Source organism: Bombus fervidus, chromosome 15 (genome assembly GCF_041682495.2).
Source record: "Bombus fervidus isolate BK054 chromosome 15, iyBomFerv1, whole genome shotgun sequence".
Classification (NCBI taxonomy): Eukaryota; Metazoa; Arthropoda; class Insecta; order Hymenoptera; family Apidae; genus Bombus; species Bombus fervidus.
In genome coordinates, this window is record NC_091531.1 from 6536333 (window position 1) to 6561667 (window position 25335).

Here is a 25335-nt window from a genome sequence, read left to right on the forward strand (position 1 = left end):
CTAATATCCAAGGTATAATAGCCTTTATAACATTTAATAAGTAAAACAAATTTCTGTCTAGATCCTACTCATTTAATTGTATCTCTTGAACATATGAATTTGCATAAAAATCCGCTGTCTCGTGATTAGGTTTACTTTACAAGGATATACAAGTGTTTTCTGGCTACTCGTCTCCACCGAGTTCCTTTAAACAAAAACGAACAAAATCATCGGATTGCTTGATCAATCTATAGGACCATTATCATGATCGTGATCTAACCAATAATAATATATATTTGCAACAAAAACAAAAGACATAAATATGTAAAAAGATTGAAAAAAGGAAAAAAATACTATAAAAAGTAAGTAAATGAGAATTATCTTATACTTTAAACATAACCTATACATATAAGAAAAATTCTGAGCATGATAAATGCCCCTAGAGATCGATGACCGATTAAAGGCGCGAGAATACTATTGTATGTATATATATAGTATATATATAGAATATATATATAGTATATTTACATCGTTAGGTGAAGACAGCTCGATCTCGTTATAGGATCGATAATCAGTTCGAAGCACGAGATGGGAAACGACGTTTACGGATCGATGCAATATCATACCGCTGCACGAACATGATTTTTCTCACTTTCATCGTGTCGGTTAAGTTCACACTTTATATTCTATCCTCTTCTTCTTTTATTCATCCTCTTCTGTCTTTTATTCCATCTTCTTTTGTTCTTGCTCGTAGCAACGTCGAAAGGAAACACAAAAGGTATAGAGACGTCCCCGGAGCAGAGTGGCCGATTTTACAAGGATTCGCACCGGTGACGATCGTCGCGAGGTATATACAAGGACAGTTTCTCTTTCATCAACTTCGATGCTACGAGAACTCAACTATATATTTTGTCTCAAGAATGGCCTCGAATAAAACCTTACACACGAGCAGCTTCTATGCCGGAATATCAAGCTGACCACAGTGGCCATATTTTTCTCTTCTCGTACTTCGATCTCCCCGTGAAATCGTTCGTTCTCTCCCCCCCCTCCCTTACTCTTCTCATAAACACGCGACTCATCCGATAACATCGGTCTGTATCGAGAGAGGACAGCATTTTTGCTTGTTTCATTTTATAACAATACTTTTTACTCTCATTCTGTATTGGATGTCGAAACTACACGATTTGTTCCTCCTTTTTTTTTTTTGCTTTCCGTGTACGACATTAGTTTTTTTTATACTCTACACAATCTTAAATAGTCGCGAAATGCGTTTAAATATAGAGTACAGAGTAAGAACAATCGGAGCGTATAAAGATGCTTAATGCAGTTTAGGGACGGGACAAGAGTGACGAGTCGAGTTTCGTTCATCTTCTATTTTTTTTTTTTTTTTGGATTTTTTTCATCGTTTTTATCTCGGTATTTTTTGTTCTCTTCGAGTTCCACTCGGATGATCGTGCGATCTCGACGGCGGGCAAGAAAAACGTAAAAAGGTATACAACGAGGATGACAATAGGGTGAGAAAACGGCAATAACGAGAACGGTGATTCTGAGCATGCAGAAACTTCGATAACAGCAAGATATCGATAACCTGTATGTGTGTGTGTATTTTTTTTTCATTTCTCATTGATTCTCAATTTTTTCGTTTCTTTTTTTTAAAGAGGATGTTCAATGCCCATTTTTAATGACAACCGTAATTATAACAATCGACACTAACATTTTTTCGTCGTTCAGCTTTATTTCTCTTTTTTTTTGATCTCCTGCTGTTGCGGATTTTCCAAATTTCTGGAATTAATTGCGGGCAATATTTTCTCCATTCGTAAGATGCGATCGTGTCTATCAAAGTCTGCGTGAAATTAGTAGCGATCATTCCTTTCCCTTTTTTCCTTTCTTTTTTTAAGGATAAGTTTCCATGAAATATGTTATTCTGTTTCCATTTTCGTTTTTTACATTTCTAAGTTTTGACTAAAAAAAATCAAAAGACAGAGAAAGTAGAGATAATACACATAGGCGTGCATGAGTATCAGTGGCAAGGATAAGAAAACTAGGGCTGGAGACATAGTGGAGCGAATAAAATTTGACAGCACACAGAGGTAACAGTCAGAATGATAGAAACGGATTGTAAAAACCGAATAAACAGAGATAAAGATGGAAACTTAACGATAATAATAATAATAATAATAATTTTAACGATAATAATAATAGTAATAAAAAAATTCATGGTAGATATCAATATTGGTTTTCTTTCTTTTTTACAGAAAAAGATTAGAAACAATTGTGAGGGGGAGAATGACGATGTAGGTGACTAATCATGAGACAAACATAGTACACGATGACGGCGAGGACGACGACGACGACGTCGACGACGAAAGCATCGTTGTATATATATATATACGTATATGTGTGTGTACCGTTTACAGATATCCATAAGAATAGCGCGTCTTTATAACTGGCAGTGTAAGGCATAGAGTGCTTAAGACTAGAATACGGTGCATGTAAATAGGCCTTGTAAAGCCTTTTCATCTTTTTTTTCACTTTTTTCTCTCTTTCGAAACTAAGTCCTATGATTTATTTTTTTCATTTTCCAAACGGACCTACGAAAAAATTTGTCCGCGTGAACGCAACACGACGAATTAACGAGCTTCCGTGACTCGAGCGCGCGCAAAAACCAAACTACCGTCGTTCCCCGTATACAAGGGGAATACCCATCGTCCATCTTTGCTTTTGCATTTCCCCCGCCATACCCCTCCGCCCGCGCTCTTTTTTTTAACATCAGCACACACACACACATCGAACGAACTTTTTAGAAAGCTACATGTACATATTTCAAACGAATATATATATGTATATATATAAAATATACATGTATATAATGCCTATATATACATATATATTATAAGCATATATATATCGACTACTGACTTCATGGAGACTTGGTAAACACGCATTACGCTTTTCTTATTATTTTTTTCCTATTTTTCTTCTTATTTGGCAGCGGTTCCCATAATGTAGTTCTTTTCCTATCTTTCTGTCTCAGTTAACTAAAAACGCATAATGTATTATACTCGGTTTGAAGTGAATATCGATTATCGATATTAATTGTAATCCAATGGCGCAAGAATACTGATTTTTGCATTAACGAAAAAAAGCTTGTCCCTCTAGCGACGTACACGATTATCGATCCGTGCTGTCGAAGATCGCGGGCACAATCGAACAGCATCGGACAATGGAGGTGTCATTCGAGATATATATATATATATCGATCAGAATTTCGACCGATGGTCGATACACGCACACTTCGTTCTCGATTGAAATCGATAGGTCCTGAGAATAATTACAGTATAGCCACGTGAAGTAAAATTCGGAAAGAGGAAAATATGTAAATGTTTAAAAAAAAAAAAAATAAGTGAATACATATGCGTGTTAGATTCGCGGCGAATTTCAAAACTGCATGGCCAGACACGTTCTTTTATGTTGTTCATATATATATATATATATGCATATATAAATATATACGCATGCTTCGACGAGCAGAGAACACAAAAAAAGGTGTCTCGTTGAAAAAACGTGTTTAATAATTCTTTCTCTTTTGGGTAGATCGTAGCTATATATTTATTACTAAAAGTACATGCAGGTTTTCGTACCGTGGCGTGATTAACGTCTTTACTATCAGGATCTTTGTATCGATTTAAGCGTAATAATGGCAATGTCGTGGCATTCGTTTCCTATTTGTTCAACCTTTTTTGGTTTCCCCATTTTTTACTTTCGTTATAATATTCTTACTGTTAATCTCCCATTTCTTTCAATTACGCGGACGTAACAAAGAAGAATCAGTGCGACAAATTATCTTTTCTTTATTCCTTCACCTCATTTCCCTTTTGCGATTTTTTTCGCTTTTCTTCTTTCTTATCCATCATGCAATCTCGTTTTACACACGAAGTAAGGCTAAAAGACAATGCGCAGTTCTTTTTATATTTTTCCATTTTTTTTCTTAAACTTTGTTTTTCGGTAAGGCACCCCCAGTGCTGAGTATATTCACGGAAGTATTTAGCAATACAAACTAGTGACTAGATCATGTTTAAGTCACGCGAGGAAGAGAGACAAAGATAACAGCAGATATAACAAAGAACAGAGAAAGAAGAAAACAAGAAGAAGAATAGTACAGTGAATACGTATTGTGCGAGGCAGAAATAGAGAGAGAGATTAGGAAGGGAAACGATAGATGGGAGCAAAAAGAAGCCAATGAAAAACAGAATGACGTACGACGAAGGGAGTGAAGAAAAGTCAAGAGTAGGAAATTGACCAACAGCGACACGAGACTCCAAACAAAAAGAAAGGAAAATCCGTTTTCCCGGCAGACGAAAACGCAATCTTAAGCGAGTCCCATGTCGCGTCGATGGAAACAGTTTCTCTCAAGCTAATTTTGTTCGTTTTCGTATTTCTTCCCCTGTTCTCTCCACCTCTGCTACAATTTCATGCGGTGCAATTTTATTATAGGAAAAGAGAATGAAAAAAAAAAAAAAAAAAGGAAAAGTACCACGTAATATCGTAGGAGAGGGGTGCGATGGGACGAAAACGACGTAACAAAGAATGAAACGGATGAAACTGAAAAACAGACCGAATATTCGGTGAGAGAAAGTGATAGATGCGCAGAGAGCGAGGGAAATAAGGAAAAATGAAGGAAACGTAAGTAACAACTAAACAGAGGAAAGGCAGTGGTGCGTTACTTTGGTATTTTATAATTGGTGTTTCGCACGGATCAACTGAGATGTCCGCGGCAACGTATCGTGGGCAGAAGGTCATCGTCATCGTGTTTTTATATCTTCCATTTCATAGCTTTTTTCCTTCTCTTCTCCCAGACTGAACACGGCATGACCGACATACGATAAAATCGTCCGTTCTACTATAATCGATCGCCGATAACAAAGCACGAGCAGAGAGAGAAAATGACGAGGACCTAACTCGCGAACACGATTTTTTTTTTTTATTGTTTCATTCGACTTTGTTTGACTAGGTTAGGAATACGATCCCCTTTCTTCCTTTGTTGTCCAGGAAGATCAATGCACACGATTTTCGTCCTGTTTTTTTCATTTTTGTTTGTTTCTTTTTTTTTTCCAAACGCGCTGGCCACGAGAAAAACAAGGATGAGGATGATCAATTTTTCGTCGTGTTTTACACATCGTCAGAGAGGATCGAACATAACACACAGCTTGATGAAGACTGTCGTCGTCGTGATGGCTGCTGAGATCCACGCCATACTTCTCCTGTTCTAAACGGCGGTCTCGGTGTGACTGTGACTCGACAGCCTTTCCACGTCTATCTCGGGTATGGTCAGCTCGTCTGGGTTGTTGTCGGCGTATTCGATGCTGCTCGTCTGCGAGAGCCGCTTACTTAAGGACGACTGTTTTCTCAGTACCTCCGCCAATGTAGTGCTGCTGTGCTCGCTCGTGTAGCGCGCGTCTAGGCCCTGCCGAAATGCGTTCACTACGCGGATCTGTAACCGGAAACCTTTCTGTCAATACAGAGCCTTCGTATCCCTGGCTATGCCACGAGCTTTGGGAGAAATACACCGTTAGATAAATCCACTTAGGTAATCGAGGTTGATCCTCTATCCCATTATACCCATCGACATTCTTTTCGTTTCTCCTTTGTGCTTTCAATCCTAACAAATTTCCTTTATTTCGTTTGAATCTGAGAGGAAAACCAATAAGAGTACTTACAAAATCAAATAATCCCTAATAATACTAATTTCCCCTAGATTTAAGTTTGTATTCTTTTTTTCCAGAAGATCAACGATACCACTTCTTCCTTGGATTTTGAGACATCGAATGTCGAGGGGAAAAATGCATGTGGTTCAAAAGCAACAGTAAGTGACCAACGCTGAAAAGCAGGATTTTTTTAACAAATCACGGGAACAAGTAGTGTCTAGATATTTTTTAGTTAAATTGTTCTTTGACGGATAGGATGATCAACCTCCGCAGAAACAGATTAGGGAACAGTTATGTAGATATATATAAATATAATTATGTGTATGTATAAAGAGACAGAAAGCAACGGCCACACGAATTACTAGAAGAACTAGCGGGGTGTTGATACCCTGCACGGCAAGGCAATAGTTAGACAACAGAATCTGAAGAGCGACGTCAATGGTATCCAGAAATCACAGATTAAAATGCTTCCTTAGTAACAGATTAATCTGCTCAGAAAATTTTCTTAATCTAACTTCTTCTTTCTCCTGATTTTTCCTGTTTCTTCCAACAGAATAATTAATTCCACGACCCATAGACGTCAGCACCTCAAATTATACTTGCAATGTCACGCAACACCACATGCACCTGTCGATCGTGGAGTCCTTCATTATATCTCGTTCCCATATTCCATTTTGGTAACAAGATCGACTACTGCTTCAGACAACGCGCGATCATCGATGCAGGAAGCGGATATGCGAGGCTGAAAAGCGTCTTCACCTCCAGCTTACGTTAAGCGTAACTCAACTATGTCTATATCAGAGATCCCTCTGTTTGAAAAAAGTGGCAAAAAGAACAAAAATCATTGAGTCCTTTATAAAGCTATTCTAAATAAAGCCAACACAGACACTACGTTTTTGGCAAAAAACACACTGTCCAAAAGTATACGCGTCTTGAGGCTGGTAGGACGCTTTTAATACCAATATAGCGATAGAAAAAAAAGAAAGAAAATTGGAATTCCACGCATATACACTTGCATCGTTTGGTGAGCTGTAATACAGCGTGACAGATTGCAGACTTCAAGAACTTAGCATGCATTGGCGTAGTATCACGTAACCGATGAACATTGCTATATTCAAATCAGCCAAAAAATTTACCCCCGGATGGAAAAAGAACAACTCCCATCTGAAAACACCCGCGAGAGGTAACTTGTTTATTTTATTATTTTTCTCGACATAAATATATCACAATATATTCTATATGTATATATATATATATAACAGTAATATCAAATATATATATATATATATATACAAAGAATAAATCTCTCTTTCTTTTTTTTCTTCCTTCCTTTCTTGCATTTTCATGGAGGTGGCAGGAAAATGTGTCGCGTTAATGATTCACTGTATATATTATAGTTCATTTTTTCAAAATTCTCTTTTTTCTTAAATCATTTCTGATTGCTTTTTTTTTTGTTGTTGTTTGACAGAAAACATTGAGGGAATACTTACACGATGCGCCGTGGAGAGAGGTCCCCTAACCAGGCAGACAGTCAGACTCTTTAACCTGGTCGAATATCCGGTTTAGATAATGCGTTTCTCTGGTACTTTAAACATGCATGCTATACCACGCAATGCGCTCTGCTGATCAACGATTCTCCCCTCCACAGGGAGACAACGATCATCCCATTGAATTTGTGTTTTTCAGTTCGTCATTTCTCTTTTTTTTCGATTTTTCAGTTCTAAGCAGCTCACAGGTCAGTACACATGGTCTGGTGATTCCCCGCTTCACGAACGAAGCGTCTGCCCTCTTTACTCTCATTACTGAATTACGTAGACACCCGCACATAATTATATATAGAGAGACATGCTAGTAAGGTTAAATTTACCCTTTCTGAAGTTGGTACAAAAGTAGCAACGAGATAAAAAGGAGATTAATTCTTATCTCTTTTTGATTGTTGCAAAAGCTTGAAGGAATTGGTATGTTGATAAAGTACGCAAACTTATCGACAGTTGATAAGTAATGACGAAATGGAGGGAAGTCGCATCAATCGTGCCGCTAAGATCAGCCAGAGTGTACAAACTTATTACAAAACAGAGAGAGAAGGTGAATGGTGGCAAAGAGAAGTAAAGAAGGGTCTTTCAATCACTTCAAAAAGACCGTAACACGTCTTTGAAGATCATCAGAGAGGTACTAAAATGAATCATATATCGCTCGATTACATTCTAAGTTATTCAATAAAAAAAAGAAAAAAAAAAGAAAAAAAAGAGAGAATATTAATTGACCCTGACTTGGAGAATTATGTGAGCTAACAAAAATTCTATCTGATACTCTACAAACGTGAATCTTCGCTTCTCTATTTTGACGATCGATCGGTATCGAGTATCCAGAGAAAAAAATAATTCTTTGTATAATTCGACTGTAGAAACTATCTTGTAAGCTAATCATGGCGTTAAACTTTCAGAAAAAGAGTGTCACTTTTAAGGATCCTTTACAGGACAGCCAACTTGCATGAATAAAGATATCCAGTATTGCAAAGGAGTACATACAAATCGCACACCGCTTTGTCAGGGACTGTAATTTGAAAGTATTTGTGGATCTGTGTTCTATACATAACGACCGGAAATACGTTCGCTTAGGAAAACTGTAATTATATTAAATGTACTATAAAACACGTGGTATAGTCGTAATGCATGGAACATTAGTAACGTGCCTGCGAACACGACGTGGATCGTGTGAATAAAAGTATGGATCATGAAAAATGTGAATGTGTTATGTAATAGTACATTGACTTTCGTTTGAAAGTTTCTATTGGCCAACTTCTGCGGCCATATTGTAAGCGACACTTGAAGTTAATATTCGATCGAAGTACATTGGTTTAGTCAACCTTATCATAGTGACCATTTTCCATAAATAAAATAGTAGAATCGACAAAAGAGATGATGAAGTTACGCGAACCACGTCGTATCATAAATGCAATCAAAGGTATGGTACTATTTGCTTGCATGTAAGCATAGTTAGCCGAAAGATCAGCAAAATGTTTTTTGAAGTACAAAGAAGATGAGCCCTTGAGGTCATCAGGGCAGCAAATGGTACTGATTAAATAGCAAATTTTTAATTCAGATCCATTCAAAAGGACGGACAAATGCCCTGTGAAATTAGGGAAAATATCCCTGTCAAGCAATAAAAGAAAGATCTCGATCGAGCTATGTCCATTATCAATGAATGTCGCAACAAAGAATCTCATTTCGATGAAAAACTTCCGATTATATTCGATTATTTCATTTTCACAATTATTTTAGATCTTATTAGATCTTGTTTCCAGAGAATATTTAGTAGTATTTCAAATTTAATAATGTTCATAGTTCTATCTATTCATGGTATATTAATGAATTGTATTTTTATTTTAGGTTTATTAAATATTGTCTTTTATCGAAACGAGAAAGACCGATTGATTTATCGCAATTTCTATAATTTTCGAAGAAATGGAAAACAACAGGGTAAAATCGTGAGATACGAAGTAACAGAGCGCAAAAATGCAGCGTGCCACTGAAAAGGTTAAGAGGAATTCTTTGTTATCGATCTATCGATAAGCGATAGCAAGTTCTCGACACCAGTGGTGATCTCTGAAGGAACTCTTTTCACAAAATATAGTCATATTTTGTGAAATCCCCAAAATTATAATAGTATCTTAGTGATAATAGTTTTAGCAACAATTAGTTTTTCATGTAAATAGTATTTAACGTGCGTAATGATTAACAAAGTTGTCATTAGTTAATTTAAAACAGAGCTATTGCTATATATATTTACTATAATGAACAAATATAGTACTAATAACTTTATAGTTGTTACTAATGGAAACGAAGTGCTACGTTTTTTGTAATCCAAGATAAAGAAACACAGTACTACGTTGGTAAAGCGGATACTGTGCGTCCCTAATTATTTACAAATCTAACTGAAGTAGTTCTAGAACATAGTCTATTAAAACTAATTTCAAACATCTAGTATTTAAAATAAAGGAAATTAACCTCTAATCAAATGTCACCAGGTGTCGAGATCCACAAAGAAAGAGAAATAGTTTGAGAAAGAGAAGCGGCCAAACAATAGCTCGTGCGCGCGCGCGCTATCATAGAAGTGTTCTATGGCTGTGTGTGTGCATTAGGGGATATTCATACGTGACTAGAGGATGTCGCAGACGCATAAATCAGCGAGAAAAAGGGGAAATCGGGACCTGTCGATATGTACCACTAGTAAAAAAAAAATCCCTAACCTTTCCATTGCTTAAGATTTCTGGTAACTTTTATCACATTTCTTTTGAAGATAGTGAAAGAAATCTTATAATTAATAAAATTTTATTTATTTTAGATTGAGTCAGAAGGAAAATGAAAAGGCTAGGAAAGATTAGCACTACCAATTTATAAAATAAAAATAGAAGACAAAAGAGGTAGAAAGAAGGCGTGTAAAACGAAAAGCGTGTGAAAGAAACAGAGAGACAGAGATAGTATTAGACAGAGATAGAAATTCTGTATGTATGTATGTCTGTGTAAAAGTATGCCTGTATGTATATGTTATATGTATATGTGTGTGAACATAGAGTAAAAACAGTTACAGTAGACAGTTACAGACAGACAGACAGACAGACAGACAGATAGAAATAAGATAAAGATCTAGCGAAAGTGTGAAAGATAGAGCAGAGAGGAGCGCTTACAGCTTGGTCTGTCGAACTCTTGCTGTAGGGTACTGGTATCAAACGTTCCTGCAACTCGCCACCTATTACCTTCAAGAGTAAAGGATAATATCATGGTTATAACTGGATACAACGAGCAGTTAATGCACTTAACAGTACACCATTTCTCGAAATATTGGTGTACTAAAAAAAGTAATTCTTTTTTAACATTCCTGAACCTTTTTCCCGGTATCGAATAACACCACGTTCTCTGCCTATAGGCACCTTTTAACTGATGAAATTATCTCTTTGAAATTTCCCTAGGAATAAATCCAAAGCTATATTTATAGTTACCATCCCTCATGGAGATTTTGTTTAGCAGATTATGCGAGAAACGATTGAACTGGCCTCCAGGATACCAATTTACTATTTTAGAAACTACTTTGTTTGGTGTTTTGTAAGGAGTATTTACAACAGAAACAGATATTTAGAGATAGTGAAGCTAAAAAGTGCCTGATCATCAATAACTATTGAGAAAGAAGTACACATAAAAGTGGTAACCTGCTGGTTATGTATAATCATTATGTATATGTTATTCGCGTGAATATTATTGGATGTGTAAAACTCGCGGCACTCGATCGCACGAAGTATATGGAAAAAGGAAATAAAAAAGATAACAGAGATTCAAAAGTGGAAACCGAGAATAGCTCATACATGCAACGTAAGATATAATATCCTTGAAGATATACACCCTCGTACGATTTGTTTTCCATTTATCATTTCCAAACGAAAACTGTTGTAAGGAATGCCTAGCAATGTATGTATTTCCCTTGTCCCATTGTTTGTCGATATTAACGTAACAGGTGAAAATCCTACGAAGAACAATTCCTATTACAGTGTCAAATTAATTAATTAGCCCAGTGAGAGACGAGTTTCATAGATTCCATTTATCTCTGCACTTCGAACTTCTCGAGACCCACCCAGTGAGTTCCAAAGTCACACATATATAACAATGATCTTTATTACATGAAGTAATAATAATAGAGTATCTTCTGAATAGCATCACGAAATGGTGAAAGTCTAGGACAATGAGTGAGTAGAATAAATCCGAGATTAGAGTTTAGAAAGTTCCGTAGAGACTCAATCTCAAACATAGTAGAGTACTGCATCCCAGTAGAGTACCGCGTGTTTAGTTGCATATAGAACACCGTGACGTTCAGTAACAAAGTAGTCTACAGTAGAATAATCAATGACTGGCACAGTACCAGCTAGTAGTAAGGAGTAGTCAGATGGACCGCAGCGAAATATTAAATTTAACTTCGTTTTGGACTGCATCAAATTTGTCACTTTTTTTAATAACGCATGATACTTTTTGGTGAGTAGAATTTAAAAATATTAGTTGCATTATTATGAGTTATTCATATAGAGCTCCACTTTTGAAAAAATTGAGATTGTATATCTGTTAAGTTTATGTGCATGCCACTAACCGTAGTCTAGAATTACTTTACCCAGTCTAACCAACTACTGTTACCTCTGTCAATCAGGATTTTGTTTGTATATCTCTCAAAACAATGATTTCCCCGTCTTAGAACTGATGTTTTTTAATTCTACTCGCCAAAAGCTTATCGTATGTTGTGAAAAAAGATCACAAATTCGGTATGTCCCAAAACATTCAGCCAAATATTCTATATTAGAGTTCATGTACATTAGTGTCTTAAGGCCATCGAAGAGTAACCTCAATAACAGTGCTGTCCATCAGTAGCAGGATTTCTAAATATACCTTCAAATGATTTATATTTATATAACAACCTTTGTTTGATTATATCCATAGAGAGTACTGACAAGGTTTAGCTGCAAAATTTGGGGATGCCTCAGATATATTTATGTATAACAAATTCCTGTATCATTATAATATATAATTTTTGTAAGATATAACTTTTCAAAAGAACTGTAACAGTCAACTTGCGAATAAAGTTTTGACACCGTTAGTTTAATTTAGTGCTCACACTCTGAAACAAAGGTATTTCTCTCCTTCCTAGGGAATTTTACACCGTAAGTGGCTCAGTTACGTGTTACGCCATAAAGGTGGGGGTGACTACTCGATAATGACCTTGAAGAACCAACATTTGAGAACTCTAGGATAGAATTAATTAGACGTATCTTATTAGTGATACGTTTAATAACTGAACTGCTGTGCAGGATTCCATCGACTGATTTTTTCTTCTTTTTATTGTATTACAAAGTGCAAAAGCATTAGTACGGTCCTTGAAAATAAAATCAGGCTCTGGAATCCCCGTAAAATAAATCGATTTGCGAGCGAGAGTGGTGACTTACGAAACATACGAACAGAAATGTTAGGTGAGCGTGAGGAAAAACAGAATAAAGTGAAAGCTGATGTGCCTTGGTTCACAGCCGGAAACAGTGCTCTTGAGTACCTTTCCGGAAATGCATTTGTTTCGAAGCTTCACATAGCATTGGTAATACAACCATTATTTTTTCAATTGCAAATAGAGAGATTGACAATTGGGAAAAATATATGTTATTATATCAGACGGAGAAAGCAGAAATTTATTTTCATTAGATGAGCTTGCTTTGACAAGCTCGCAACTTATTTTTTTTTTTTTTCTATCATTGAGAAAAATCTTTGAGGAGAAAATGGACATTAGAAGCAGCTGAGTACTTTGCACTTTTCATTTCCTCGACCGTGAAGGAACATCGTGTGTTCGTGCAGCAGAATACGGTTTAACGCAAGCAATGCATAGAAACCACAGAAATGCTTTTTTTGTGTGAGCATACAGTGGACAATCTTAAATAATTTTCTCATCTTATACTTAATAAAACGCAACCTTTTCAGGCACTCATCTTCACTTCATATTCTCTTAATTTCTCTACATTCATCCTTGATTTCTCATATAATGAGATAGTTAAGGAAATGCAGTGCCTAAGAAGTTAATCAGAATGCAGACTATCATATCTCTTTGGTCTGAAAAATTCAGATCAAAAACAATGCTTAATATAGGCAAAGTGGACTCATGTTGAGTTGTAGAGTTTTTCAAAGTGCAAGCAGATACAGTGTAAGTTACAATACCAATAAGAAGTGAACAAAATAAAAAAGTTTCTCTATTGCAGTCAACGATACTTTCATTGAAGTCTCTTTCACAGTGTTCTTTCTGATTCTGATAAGACTCCTAATACTTTATGTTATGCTGACAATAATATGAAAAGACATATAGAAGTTTGGCTATAGTGAGTAAAAAAATAGAAATATTATGGCATCGCTTGAAGAGTAAGTAGTTATAGATATATATATAATAATTGAATAGAAAATAATCCACATAGGAGAAAGATTTTCATAGAAAAATGCACATGGACCAGCATCGGTTGCCTTTAAGAATCAGTATTTACTTTTATTCACCAAGTCATTGTGCAGATTTGTTTTTTCCATTTATAAGGACGCGAATCGAGAAACGGACTTCTATAACGCGCGCTCTTATTTTCTCCGTTCAGTAGAGGGATTAATGAACTATAAAATCGAATAATTAATCCTCTGCAGTAGTTTAGTTAAATTAATTTCACAATATTTACAATTACGCTAACTATTTGAACTTGTTATTTTCTTAATAATAATTATTCTTTCATTATATTTTACTTAATAGTCTATCATTGTCATAATCCTTTCTTTTTCTTTCTTGAATTTTTCTTGGAACGAAACTCCCAAGTATCACTCATATACCAGAACTTAAAGAAATCTTACAGCTTCATTTGTCTCTCCACTTATTTTCTATATTGAATACTGGATCACAAAGAAAATTCTCTTCAAGGTAAGAAATAATTTAAAGAGAACTTATATAACACTGAGTATTTATGTGCTATCAAATAGAATAAAACTTTATGGCGCAGTATGTATGTACATGTACTCCAACATCTTTTATGTCATATTTAATCAGATATAGAACAAATTTGTCGCATTAAAAATACTCACACATTTTGTATAAAGAATGTGAATGCAGAGGTTTAATATCACAGTGAAAACGACCGTAATACACATCATTTTTTGCAACATGAAAGAAAGAAGAGAAAATCCAATATACTAAAGATATACCTAAGAATGTTCATGCACCCTCTGCTGACCGGTTTCAATCAAATATAACATTCGGATAACGTGTCTTAAACTTTATTTTATATAATAACAATAATAATAATAATAGTCGCTAATAATAATTAATTAAAAATTAATATATATATATATATTATATTCTCTACGTGTATAGTTATAATTGGTAGTCAATCATTTTCATCATTCCCGTATGATAAACTAATTTTAATCCGTCATTATGTAAAACTGAACGTCTTCTCCCGATTGCAACATATTTTCTCTCATTGTTATTTGCATAAAAACATTTGTAATCTGCACTAGACAGATAATCCCTTGACAATGATGATTTGCAAATACACCAAAGTTCGCCTGTTCTTTTCTTTTTTCACAACGACGTGTCACAGATTCTCTTTAATCTGTGTATGTATTTAATGTGCAGTGATTTCTTGCCCGAATCAAACAGGTGAATCACGACAGAGAACCCTAACATAGAAATGGATAAGAGATAAGAACGAGACAACTTGAACTCCACAATTGGAACACTTGGAAGTTGAACCTTCTTTTCTAGAAGAACTCGAATATGCCCCGTGAACAAAGTAGATCTTTCTGCTCTATGTATCAATGAGACAGATGATCATGTGAAAATAAAACCAGCATAAAAGAGGCAGATTTATGTACAGCGGTTAGAATAAAAAGTTCGATATAACCGTACAATATATATATATGTATATTTCTTATAAAAGAGATTTTATTTAACATTTTAATGTATCGCAGTCCGTGTGAATTTTTGTATAGTTATCAATGAATTGATAGCACACTGCGATGCATTAAAATTCAAGCTTTCAGATTCGAGTTTTCCAAGTCTTTAACTTCTTCCAACTTCTTCCACTCTATGCATGGGTAGTTAAAATAGTACCAGAAACACGTTTTACAGAACCAGTAGTCCAGCAGAGCTTAGTTGCAACAGAATACTATGTACAGAATAATCTGGTATTTCACCAACGTAACTGGAATTTAAACTAGGTAGTTTTACGAGAAGGATTTTTCTAAACTATCCACCAGTAACGTGGTTACTTTTGATCGGTGATGTTATGATTCATCATCGCAACCAGGAGAGAAGACCTAACGCCTGAGTAACTGTTTTCTCCTTTCTCGCTTTTACAGCTCTTTCATGAAATATTAATATCATAGTCTTTCTTTTTTCCCATGGTTTTTCTGCTTCATTTTTCGTTTCTCTCGCAATCCTGGCAGTGGATATCGGCTTTTAAGTCGATGTGTTTCACATTGACACACACCTGGTGCGCGAAACGTTTTAAGAGATTACAAAATGGAATAGATAAACTGACTATATGACTCTATCCGTCGATCTGAATCGGATTAAAAAGTAAGTTTGCCTCGTTTCTCGTTCGCTATCCGAGCGCAAAAGAAATTCTGATCCCTGCCGATCATGTTACTGATAGCTTATGATACAATTCCTGAATGAAACCTTGATCCCTCCTTTTAGAACTTCCTTATAACTTCTGACTTTCTTCCGTCTTATAGCACAATAATCTTCCAATGTTTTATAACATAAAAGTCAAAATAAATTAGAATTTATAAAAACGCAATACAAAATATATATTTAAATACTTTCTTGTCATAAATTAAAAACTTACAACTTTGAATCTTTTCAATTGTCCAGCTATCCATGTTCCAAAATAGATGAATCAAGATTTTATCATGCTTCTGAATAAGAGAAGAAGCTAGGAGGGAGAAGAGGACAGCGACGAGATCCGATCTCACGATTAAGTACTTCCTTTTGCCATCGTCGTTCCATTGATTGCTTCTCGGTAGGTCCTTTGTGCTTTTGAGTTGAGAAAAGAAATGAATCGTGCTCTTCGTGATTCTATTGGAGGACTATGGCGGCCTATAAATCGATTGTCTCATGATTGCTAGCTCTGTTTTCTTGATTTACCGCGCTCTGACATTGTCCCACGTATTTGAAAACTTGTTTGGGTGACTCACAAAGACCCAGGTTCTAGAGAAACCGAGCTACAGAAAGATTCCCCTCAGATGCGAATGTGAAATACTGCAGTCTGTACAGAGTGTTTATGGAGTCTTGATCTACTGCTGAAATCCTTGAATCTTTTGAATGTTTATCATTTTGCTGGATTATTAATTAAAATACCATATAAATTGCTTCATAATAGAATTATGAATATATTTGTCAATTAAAAACTCAATTTAATGTCTTTAAAGTCCTTGAATTATCCTTGCAAATACAGCTTTTTCCATCTATATAATTTGTCTTTATTTAATTTTATATTATACTCTGCTCAAAATCTCATCGGAGACATTATTTCATTAAATAATTCTAAGAATTTCACGTTGCTTTAATCTCCAATTTATTTTGAGCACAGTATGATATCAATATCATCATGTACCGTCAAGCTCGACAGATGACACTGATTTAATAATTCTGGACGCAGCTTTCTTCGCTACATTCCACAGTGAAATCAAACAGACACAGACAAGACAATAGGATTCCTGATAATTGTACAAAAGATTAATATATGGTATGAAAGAACACAGACTTTATAAACACCCTGTACGATATTCCTAAATGAACACTAGATCATGACGATGAATAAGTCAAATGTGTTAGGTCTTGATGATATGTTATGCTTCCTAACTGATCCTTAAAACAGAATGAAATGAAAAAACAGCTATCAATTTTTCTCTGATTATAGAAGCTCATTTGTATGATAGACAATAATGGTCTCTATATATACAGGCTTCTGGAGAAAAGATAAGTACATTTTCTGTTAAAACAACAGACTTTGGGAAGATTCCAAAAGAGACCAATGCATCTTTCGACTCACCCTGACAGAATATTTTATACATAAAGTAATATTCTTATGAAAATCAAATGGAATTGCTTCTACTGACAGAAATGGATGAAAACTGTTCCGATATGTTTGAATCAAGTTCCATGAAAGTTAAGTAGGCGAATAGAGTAATGTAAATGACGAATGAATGGTGTGTGAAGAGACATATTAGTCAAGCAAGCAAACATTTAAGCCGGACCGACGTGCACGCAGACAGTAGGCAGCCAGTCTAACATTTTAGTGGATTATTATCAGGCATTGTCTGTTGCACATTGAACTTAAAATGCTTCAAATAAAACACACGAAGTTTTACGCACAAAAAAATGAGCGAAAGTGTACAAGAGAAGGGTGAAGACACTTGTTGACACAGAGAACATTAAATGCATGAATAGTAAGTTCCAGATTCCTCCATCTTACATTATTTCTTTTTTATACATATATATACATTTATTTATACAATAAATATATCTTCCGAAAATTAATTAAAACAATTAATATAGTTTAATTTATAAAGTAATCATAATTTCTATTAAATGGAGGAATCTCAAGCAATTTGTAATTTCTGAAGTTCCATTTTGATTGATGTTAAAGTAGAATAATGACTATGATCGAACGTAAATTGTTTGTTTCGTTTTCTGTGCTCGGTTTCCTAAGGAAGAACATGAAAGAGGCTGAACAAACATTTCTAGAGCAGGTGAATTGGGCCGCCTCGTGAAGAAGCTCGGACGGACAGGCTGAACAGGCCTCAAAACGAACCTTAAGTACTTGCAGCTCTCTCTTTCTCCCAGAATTCGAAAGAAGCGACGCCTGACTGTTTCGAACATCTTTAATAAAAGGAGCATTTCGTCCTAACTCCGTAGGCGAAAAAAAGGAGAAGAAAAGAAAGAAGAAGAGGATAGATCATGTCTTGGAATAAAAACGCTCTTCCTTGGAGAGAAGACAGCAGGAATGAAGGTACTATGGAGAATCCAGTGGTCTCTCGGATAAAAAGCAATCACTTGTGAGAGCTAGAATAAAAATTATGATGAGATATGAAAAACCTAACTTTAAAAAAAACGTAAAATCTTGAGAACAAGTTAAAGTACTTTCGATGCAAGAGAAGGGACAGTAAAATGCAGAGAATAAGAAAAATCCACTACGAGTCAGTTTACAACTGACAAGGAGTTAATACCTTATGGCTTCCAACGTAGACACAGAGAAAAGGTAGATAAAATATCTATAAAATAGATAACAAAACCCGCACGACGATTCTATGAATTGTACTTATAATAAGTAGAAAAAGGAAGAAAAAAGGCGACATATATAGGAAAGAAGTTTAACGATGGTAGGTGAAAGTTAATTTGCTAGTCCTTTGAAGCTACCAGCCATCGAAAAATCATGAATGAAAGTCTACGACCCGGATATTGATTATCATTTTAAATGACTACCATAAGTAAGTAGCTGTACGAGAGAAGAAACCTCATGAACGTGTCTTGCCAGAAAACAGTGGTTCGGGCAAGAACCAAAATTGGCAGATGGTCTAGAACAGAGGACAGTGTTCTGACTGCTAGTTAAAACACAGAGTAAGAGAAAGAGAGGGTCGAAATGGAAATACAAAAAGAGTATAAATGAAACAACGATTCATGACTATGTCATAGAGGAAAGAAACAAGAGGGTGAGAAGTGAGAGTAATAATAATGGCGAGAGAAAAGGGTAGAATTTGTGGATGTACAGTGGTGACACGCAAAGCTGCCTTTTAAATGCTGGTTTCATGCACGAGCTTCGTCAATTCCGGGAGGGCCAGATTATTGGAGCTGAGAAGCAGGGAGTTTCCTGTGTTGCTGTCTCTGTTGCTGTTGTTGTTACTCTGCATCTGCGTATGGTTGGGTTGTTGGGCCTGGTTTAGGGCACTATTGGACGAGGATCTATTGTCATTGGTGGTGTTTATGGTGGTATTATGATGATGGTTGTACGCGTTCCCCGATCCCGTGACGCTGAGCAGCAACGGCGACGTAGAGCTGTTCATCCTGGCGGCTGTGTGGTCCTGATCGGCGGTCTTGTTCGGCAAATTGCCCTTGCTGGCGTTCAGCGCGGTGTTTGTCGGGTCTTCGTCAATGTATGTGAAGTCAGATAGTGGTCGGGGCCCGGTGTGGCTGCGTGAGCTGCGCATACTGTGTAAGCTGTGTAAACTATGGACAGAGCGACGCTCCTCCAAATCTTCCAGAGTCGACTTGAACGCTCTTATTACTCGTAGCTGTAAAAATAGGGAAGAGGATGTTCTATCAGGAAGCGAGGAGGCAAGCTAGCGACACACAAGCACGTCATACTTGTATTTATCTCAATTTGTGTGTGTCAAACATCATATGTTTTTCATGTAGATTGTCCTTTCCTCTCTCTCTCTCTATATATATATACATATATACACAGATAATATACGTGTATATATACATATGTATATATATATATATACTTTTCTCATATTTGGTAGAGCTTTATGATTACTCAGTTGTTGGTCTATAGATGTGTATATTTGTGCTTTCCCTCTCTCCCTTTCATCACAGGGAGAGACACCCGGTTCTCTTGCGGGGATAATTTGGGTGTACAGCTCTATAGGATTTTCTCTAATCGTGTGATGTTCGTGTAGTTGTATATATGTATATGTCTCGTGTACATACATCGATGGGTTGTTCTCTTCGTCGTGGACCTGGTTGCATTTCACCCGAATTCAGACTTAAATGATTGCGTTCCGGGGCATGGCTCTACCGCCAAGCGTACATGCGCGCATCTATATTTACTGTGCGTACCTATTTATTCTGGCTAAAAGCCGTGGGAATATTCAGAGGGACCAAAATAAAAATAATCAGGAATTCTTTGCTTCACTACGTATCATCGTAACGACTCGATTCTTTCTCAATAAGAACGAATCTGACTGCACGAGTCTATTTCTCATCTCACAGACTCAGAGAGTACTACTAGATTACACCTGCACTTAGATAAGCTGATTTCTAAACACCAAACAACAGATTATTTCTAAAAGCAGAATTATCTTCGTATCTTACTTCTGATCGGTTGACCTCCTCTAAAAGTAAACACAATGGACATCGAATGGATCATTCCATTGGATTTTATTTTCACCGCCAAAGTCCAGTTAAAATGTTATACAAAAATTAGGATGATACTCACAGAAAGATCTTTGGTTTAAATGTGTCCTGAACCAAAGTAATAGGATCAAAACTCTCAAGGATGAAGATAAAGATGTTAGGTCGCTGAAACAATCTGGGACAGCGTGAATTCCTTATTCGAATAAGGAATTTGGTGTCTTGGAAATATTAAAAACGTCTTCCTAGTGGTCAATTAGAAATGATAAATCTTGAACCAAGAGCTGGACAATGGAGGCTAGTTTTGATGAAGCACACGCTTGAACCGCGACCGTGAGGAGAGAGAGTCAAGCGTAGGGAATTGAAAGTTAAGATAAAAATAGCGACAAAGAGACACAGTGTACAACAGTGTAGGCAAAGAGTGTGTATACATTCTGAAGAGAAAGAGGAAGAGAAAGAGAAGAAGATAGAATTGAAAGGAAAGTTCTATAAATTAGAGAGCATTCTGGTGAATTGTTGTGACTTTATACTAATTTCTTGTGATCATGCTACTCAAATAACTTTGCATTCCACATTTATGACGATTAACTGATTCCTTTAAGGAATCTTTTTGTGCAGATTCAAGTTTCTCTCTCTTCTGGATACCAAATACAAATTGTTCACTTTATGAATTAATATATAAAGTTGTTTGCTTGTTTTAAATAGCAAGCAATAAATCCATAAGCTTATTCTACGTTCTTACATTATCCCTTTGAGTCTAATGACTCTGTCAGTACAATCTTTATAATCAGCAGAGTATTTAGAAACCTGGACTGTTCGAGACTTATGATTCTTCAGTCTCAACGTGTATCCAAAATGGCACTGAAAATGGATCTGTTTATGTTCAGCATTTGAACTCTGATAATAGTTGCATATTTCCTGACTTTGGAATACTATAAACGGGATAATGCCTTAGTGCACCATTCTTTTGCTTAAATAGACAAATTCTGCTGGCAATTGAATCCTAAAATAGATTGCCTTGGTGAATTCCAAGTTCACTATAGGGCGCACCGTGCGGTATTGAGATTTAGTCATTAGAAAATTAGAGTCAAAGATGCACAATCCAGTTTGATGAATTTGAGATACGTTCGTTTGAGAACGTGGAGATATCAGGACGATTTACATGCCGGCAATTATAATAGCAGTTACAATACATCATAATTATAGTAATTGTAGCCACTAGAAGCTTCTGGTTTGACGAAACCCTTTTTTTTTTTTTTTTTTTGTCTGGTTTAGAACGCACAAACCATTGCCAAACAAACTCAACCTTTCTATGCCACTTGCGCGCAACACCGTGTTAGAGATTGGGCAAACACAAAATCGATGCAAACGTGAGCAATCGTGCATACGCACACTCGCATACCGCGTCAAAGAAACAAATTAAACGGATTTATAGAGAGGAATGCCATATGCCACATCTGTGTAGGGTTATCATTGCTTTCAGATAAGTTATTTCCTCTTGCAGCCTAGAAACTGATGATTCAAGTACACAGTGTCCCCTTGAAGCTGCAGAGAAGTGAACATGCCATGAACTTTCTTTTAGGATTCAAGTGTACTTGATTGACAAAGCCATAAATCAAGCAATCTATAAATCAAATGATAATTTTTCTTTCAGTTTACATTTACTTAACTCTTGCTGTGAATCTTCTTACCTACTATTTAAGTAGGATCTAAATCCTACTGTTGATTTATGGTTCAACATAATATCCAAGTTTATCGCTTTAAAATAGAAAAAAAAAGAAAAACTCTCAAAAAGAAAGTATTACACAAGAAGTGTTCACTTTCAGCAGCAACTGTAGGCTAACACATACAGTACAGATCCTCAGTAAAGAGTGAAGCAACAAAGGGAAGTAAGTCTACCTGCAATTAGATGCGATAACCCAGCCACGAGCAGCAGGTGGCAGAGGAAAAGGCAAGGGATCATACGAGACTGAGAAAAGCTGAGAAACACATTCGTTCACGAGAGAGGTTGGAGAAATCATATTCTGATAGGAGATTGAAGAGACTGTAGGAGGTTTTGAGACAGTAACACGCCGTGAAATTTCTTCCTACAGATAATCTGTAAACACAAAAAAGGCAAAAGTTGGTTATCACGGTATTATACGCTCGTAAACGCTTTGTAAAAGAAGTCTTTTCACGGGGTGCTGGATCTGAGATCCTTCGCCAGAGACACAATGCGGGGGAGAGAGGCAAACACAAACAGAAAACGCAAGCAGCAAGGAGGAAGAATCTCCGCTCGACCAGGCAGAGCTTTTTAAAAAAGCTGGACAAGATTGCCTCTCTCGTCGAGGCAGTTCTACAGTCCTCGTGCGAGTGTACGTACGATACCAAAAGAGGGATGGTCGTGTTTAGTTAAAAACAAGTTCCACACGGCCGCCATGAAAAAAGAATGCTTTTTTGTTTTTCTTTTGTTCTTTGTTCTTTGGTGCTAACAGTCGCGATATTATATCATATGAACAAGTATGAAAATGATACAGTATGGGGGAAAAACACGCAGCACACAATCATGTCAGACAGCTATACACTACTGAAAAAAGAGGGGAGGGCGGACGGTGGTCTACCAACACAAGAGGCTCTTCCATCGATTCCACCGACCAACTCGCACCCACTACACAAAAACACAGTGCAACGAAACATCGTTCACTGTATCCGCGCTGAGGAATCGTCGCCTTCGTCCCTCGATAATTTCTCAAACTTTACCCAGTTTCGTATTTTCTACATTTTCCAGCCTTTCGCTATGAATCAACTTTGCTCGTATACCTCTTCATCTATTTTAATATAAACGCAAAATATCAGTCAATAGTTACCTATACAAAAATAGAAATGGAATTACCTTTACCTTTTCTTTCTGTTCTTCTTAAATTAAACATCTTAAATATCTGCTGTTCTTTGTTACTCTGTTTTAGTTATATTTGTCATTCTATAGTATTTTGAAATCAGCTACGACACTAAACAATATAATGTTTTATATTCTCTGAATACAATTATAACAATTACTCTTCTCTTTTATGAAATTGGTTACTCGCTGGCAAGTAATAAGTAGCGAAAGGGTAAACGTGATCGGTTATTGAGAACAGGTCCGATGGCGACGTTTCACTCAGCACACCGTACGTACGTCGACGATCCGTCCTGTGTATGCGTACGTATGGCAGAATTGACGATACAACGTATTATAAACGGCAGGCGATCTACGTGAGCTACGTACTTGTTTGTACTCCGACAGGATAAGTGTGGCGGCGGGCAAGACTGCCGCCCCGTTATACCTCAGTCTCCCGAATGGGTTCCGCTGGCTAACAAACCACAAATCATACCATCAGTCTTAATTTCTATTCTCTCCGTAGTATCGTTACTTGTTTTAGGCGTGTCTTTTTTTTTTTTTTTTTTTTTTTATTTGGCGTTTGCGTCAGTATTTTAATCCCTGCTTACACTGGCATATGTGTCTCGTTATCTTATATTTTAGTTCTGTTTCTTTGTATCTGTTGTTGCTGGACTCTTCATTCTCGTTAGTCAAAAGTTTCCCAGTTATCTTCTTAATCAGTCTTTTTTCAGGTGTGTACGTGAAAGTGTACGTGTGTAGAGTTCTGGAGGGCTCGAGACTTCGTGCAAGTTGTCAAGAGGCTCGAAGATCACTTGGGATATATTCTTGAACAATTGAGTATTAAATATCAACTTAATGTTTAGAAAATTAATTACATTTGCAAGTTATACTCTTGGCTTCTTAAAACCTTCCTCGATAACCTCAAGATTCATCAATATACAAAGTAACTCGAACCTTTTGTGTAAGGGAATCAACAAAGCTTGAAAGCTTGCATAGAACGGAGTCGAACGGTCAATCGCTACATGCAAGCGTTTTTCTTATGTGAAATAAAGTAGTAAAAAGTAAAGTATGTCCAGCAGGTTCTGTAAGTCCAGAATAATGTGATCGGTGGTCTGGTGTCTGATGTTCTTAGAATTATGAATAAAATATTCTTCAAGTTTTCAACGAAGCAGGTCATCCAAAACAATGTATATCGAATATATCAACATTATTCTTCCATTATTCACAGTTCTAAGGATTTCCTGAAATCCAAGACCATTAAGTATTAAAACATTCTTAGCTTCCTTTGGCTTAAAGACTATTCTCTGATAGCCTTCATCCCTTTGTAACCAAAGAAAGTACAATTAAGTGTATAATAAATGCACATCCGCCTCAAGCTTGCAAAAAACGATAAAAATCCCTATGTGTTCGTGACATTGTTTATGTGTGTATGTACAGGTATGAGTTAACTGCCAGTTTTCTTGAAGGTTTCTTTATCAATAAGAGCTTCAACTGTCGTGTACACAGCAGACACAGACAAACAGACAGATAAACAGACAAACTGTGCACGTACATCTCATTATATACGCAACAGCACACGCACATCGAGAGACACACGATGCATTATGGCCATGTATCATCCACCATATAAATGTTAAGTGGTATGGTATAATATATCACAGCAAGACTGGCACACACTGCAACGATTAAAGAACAAAAATAAGAAATAAAAAGGAGCAGATATCAGCCAATAGAACCTCAGGTGTCCACAGAGCAGTAGACACACATGTATGAGTATAATTATTATGCTGTTTGTTTCCCTGATGCAACACAGCGTGTCGTTGTTGGTTTGTGGTTGTTAATCAATGTTGACACTTTGTTTGTCCATATTACACGTATCATCTTTAAGGTTCCTGCCATAAGTTCTTGGTCATGCAGTTCACACGCATAGCACACGTACAAGGTACTCTGGGGCTGCTTATATTCAGTAAGTGCATCTCTTGTGAATTAACAATTGTTTGAGTTTTAGGAAAGCTTCCATAAAGAGAAAGATTGCCTGTGCTTTGTGAGAGTTTCAGAATCATCATAGCTGCTGTTTTCTTTGCTTTGTTCTGTATCGGGCATGATAGT

The 25335-nt window shown here is 36.3% G+C and overlaps 1 protein-coding gene and 1 long non-coding RNA gene across 30 annotated transcripts in view; one reads left to right on the forward strand and one right to left on the reverse strand.

The window, feature by feature from the left end:
- Window positions 1-25335, reverse strand: part of Pmca (plasma membrane calcium-transporting ATPase 3) — a 94020-nt gene that overhangs the window by 9179 nt on the left and 59506 nt on the right. For 10 of the 21 annotated variants that reach the window (XM_072017853.1, XM_072017852.1, XM_072017856.1 and 7 more), the window contains one exon: window positions 13711-19525. The exons of 1 other annotated variant lie outside the window; for it this stretch is intronic. In XM_072017853.1, coding sequence (XP_071873954.1) covers window positions 19028-19525 — 498 coding nt within the window. In that variant the 3' untranslated portion in view covers window positions 13711-19027. Of the gene's footprint in view, window positions 1-507; window positions 5471-10371; window positions 10441-13710; window positions 19526-23613; window positions 23699-24114; window positions 24468-25335 lie in introns of those variants that run through there. 10 more of the 21 variants (XM_072017869.1, XM_072017866.1, XM_072017870.1 and 7 more) reach the window with 8 other exon arrangements.
- Window positions 5455-14067, forward strand: LOC139994912 (uncharacterized). 9 transcript variants are annotated; one of them, XR_011801790.1, is made up of 5 exons: window positions 5455-5566; window positions 5762-6867; window positions 7153-8648; window positions 9074-9956; window positions 10029-14067. It is a non-coding gene; the product is annotated as an uncharacterized lncRNA (long non-coding RNA). The 9 variants fall into 9 exon arrangements; XR_011801796.1 differs by having other exon boundaries at window positions 5470-6867; window positions 10029-10542; window positions 10712-14067; XR_011801793.1 differs by having other exon boundaries at window positions 5470-6867; window positions 9074-9639; window positions 9712-9956.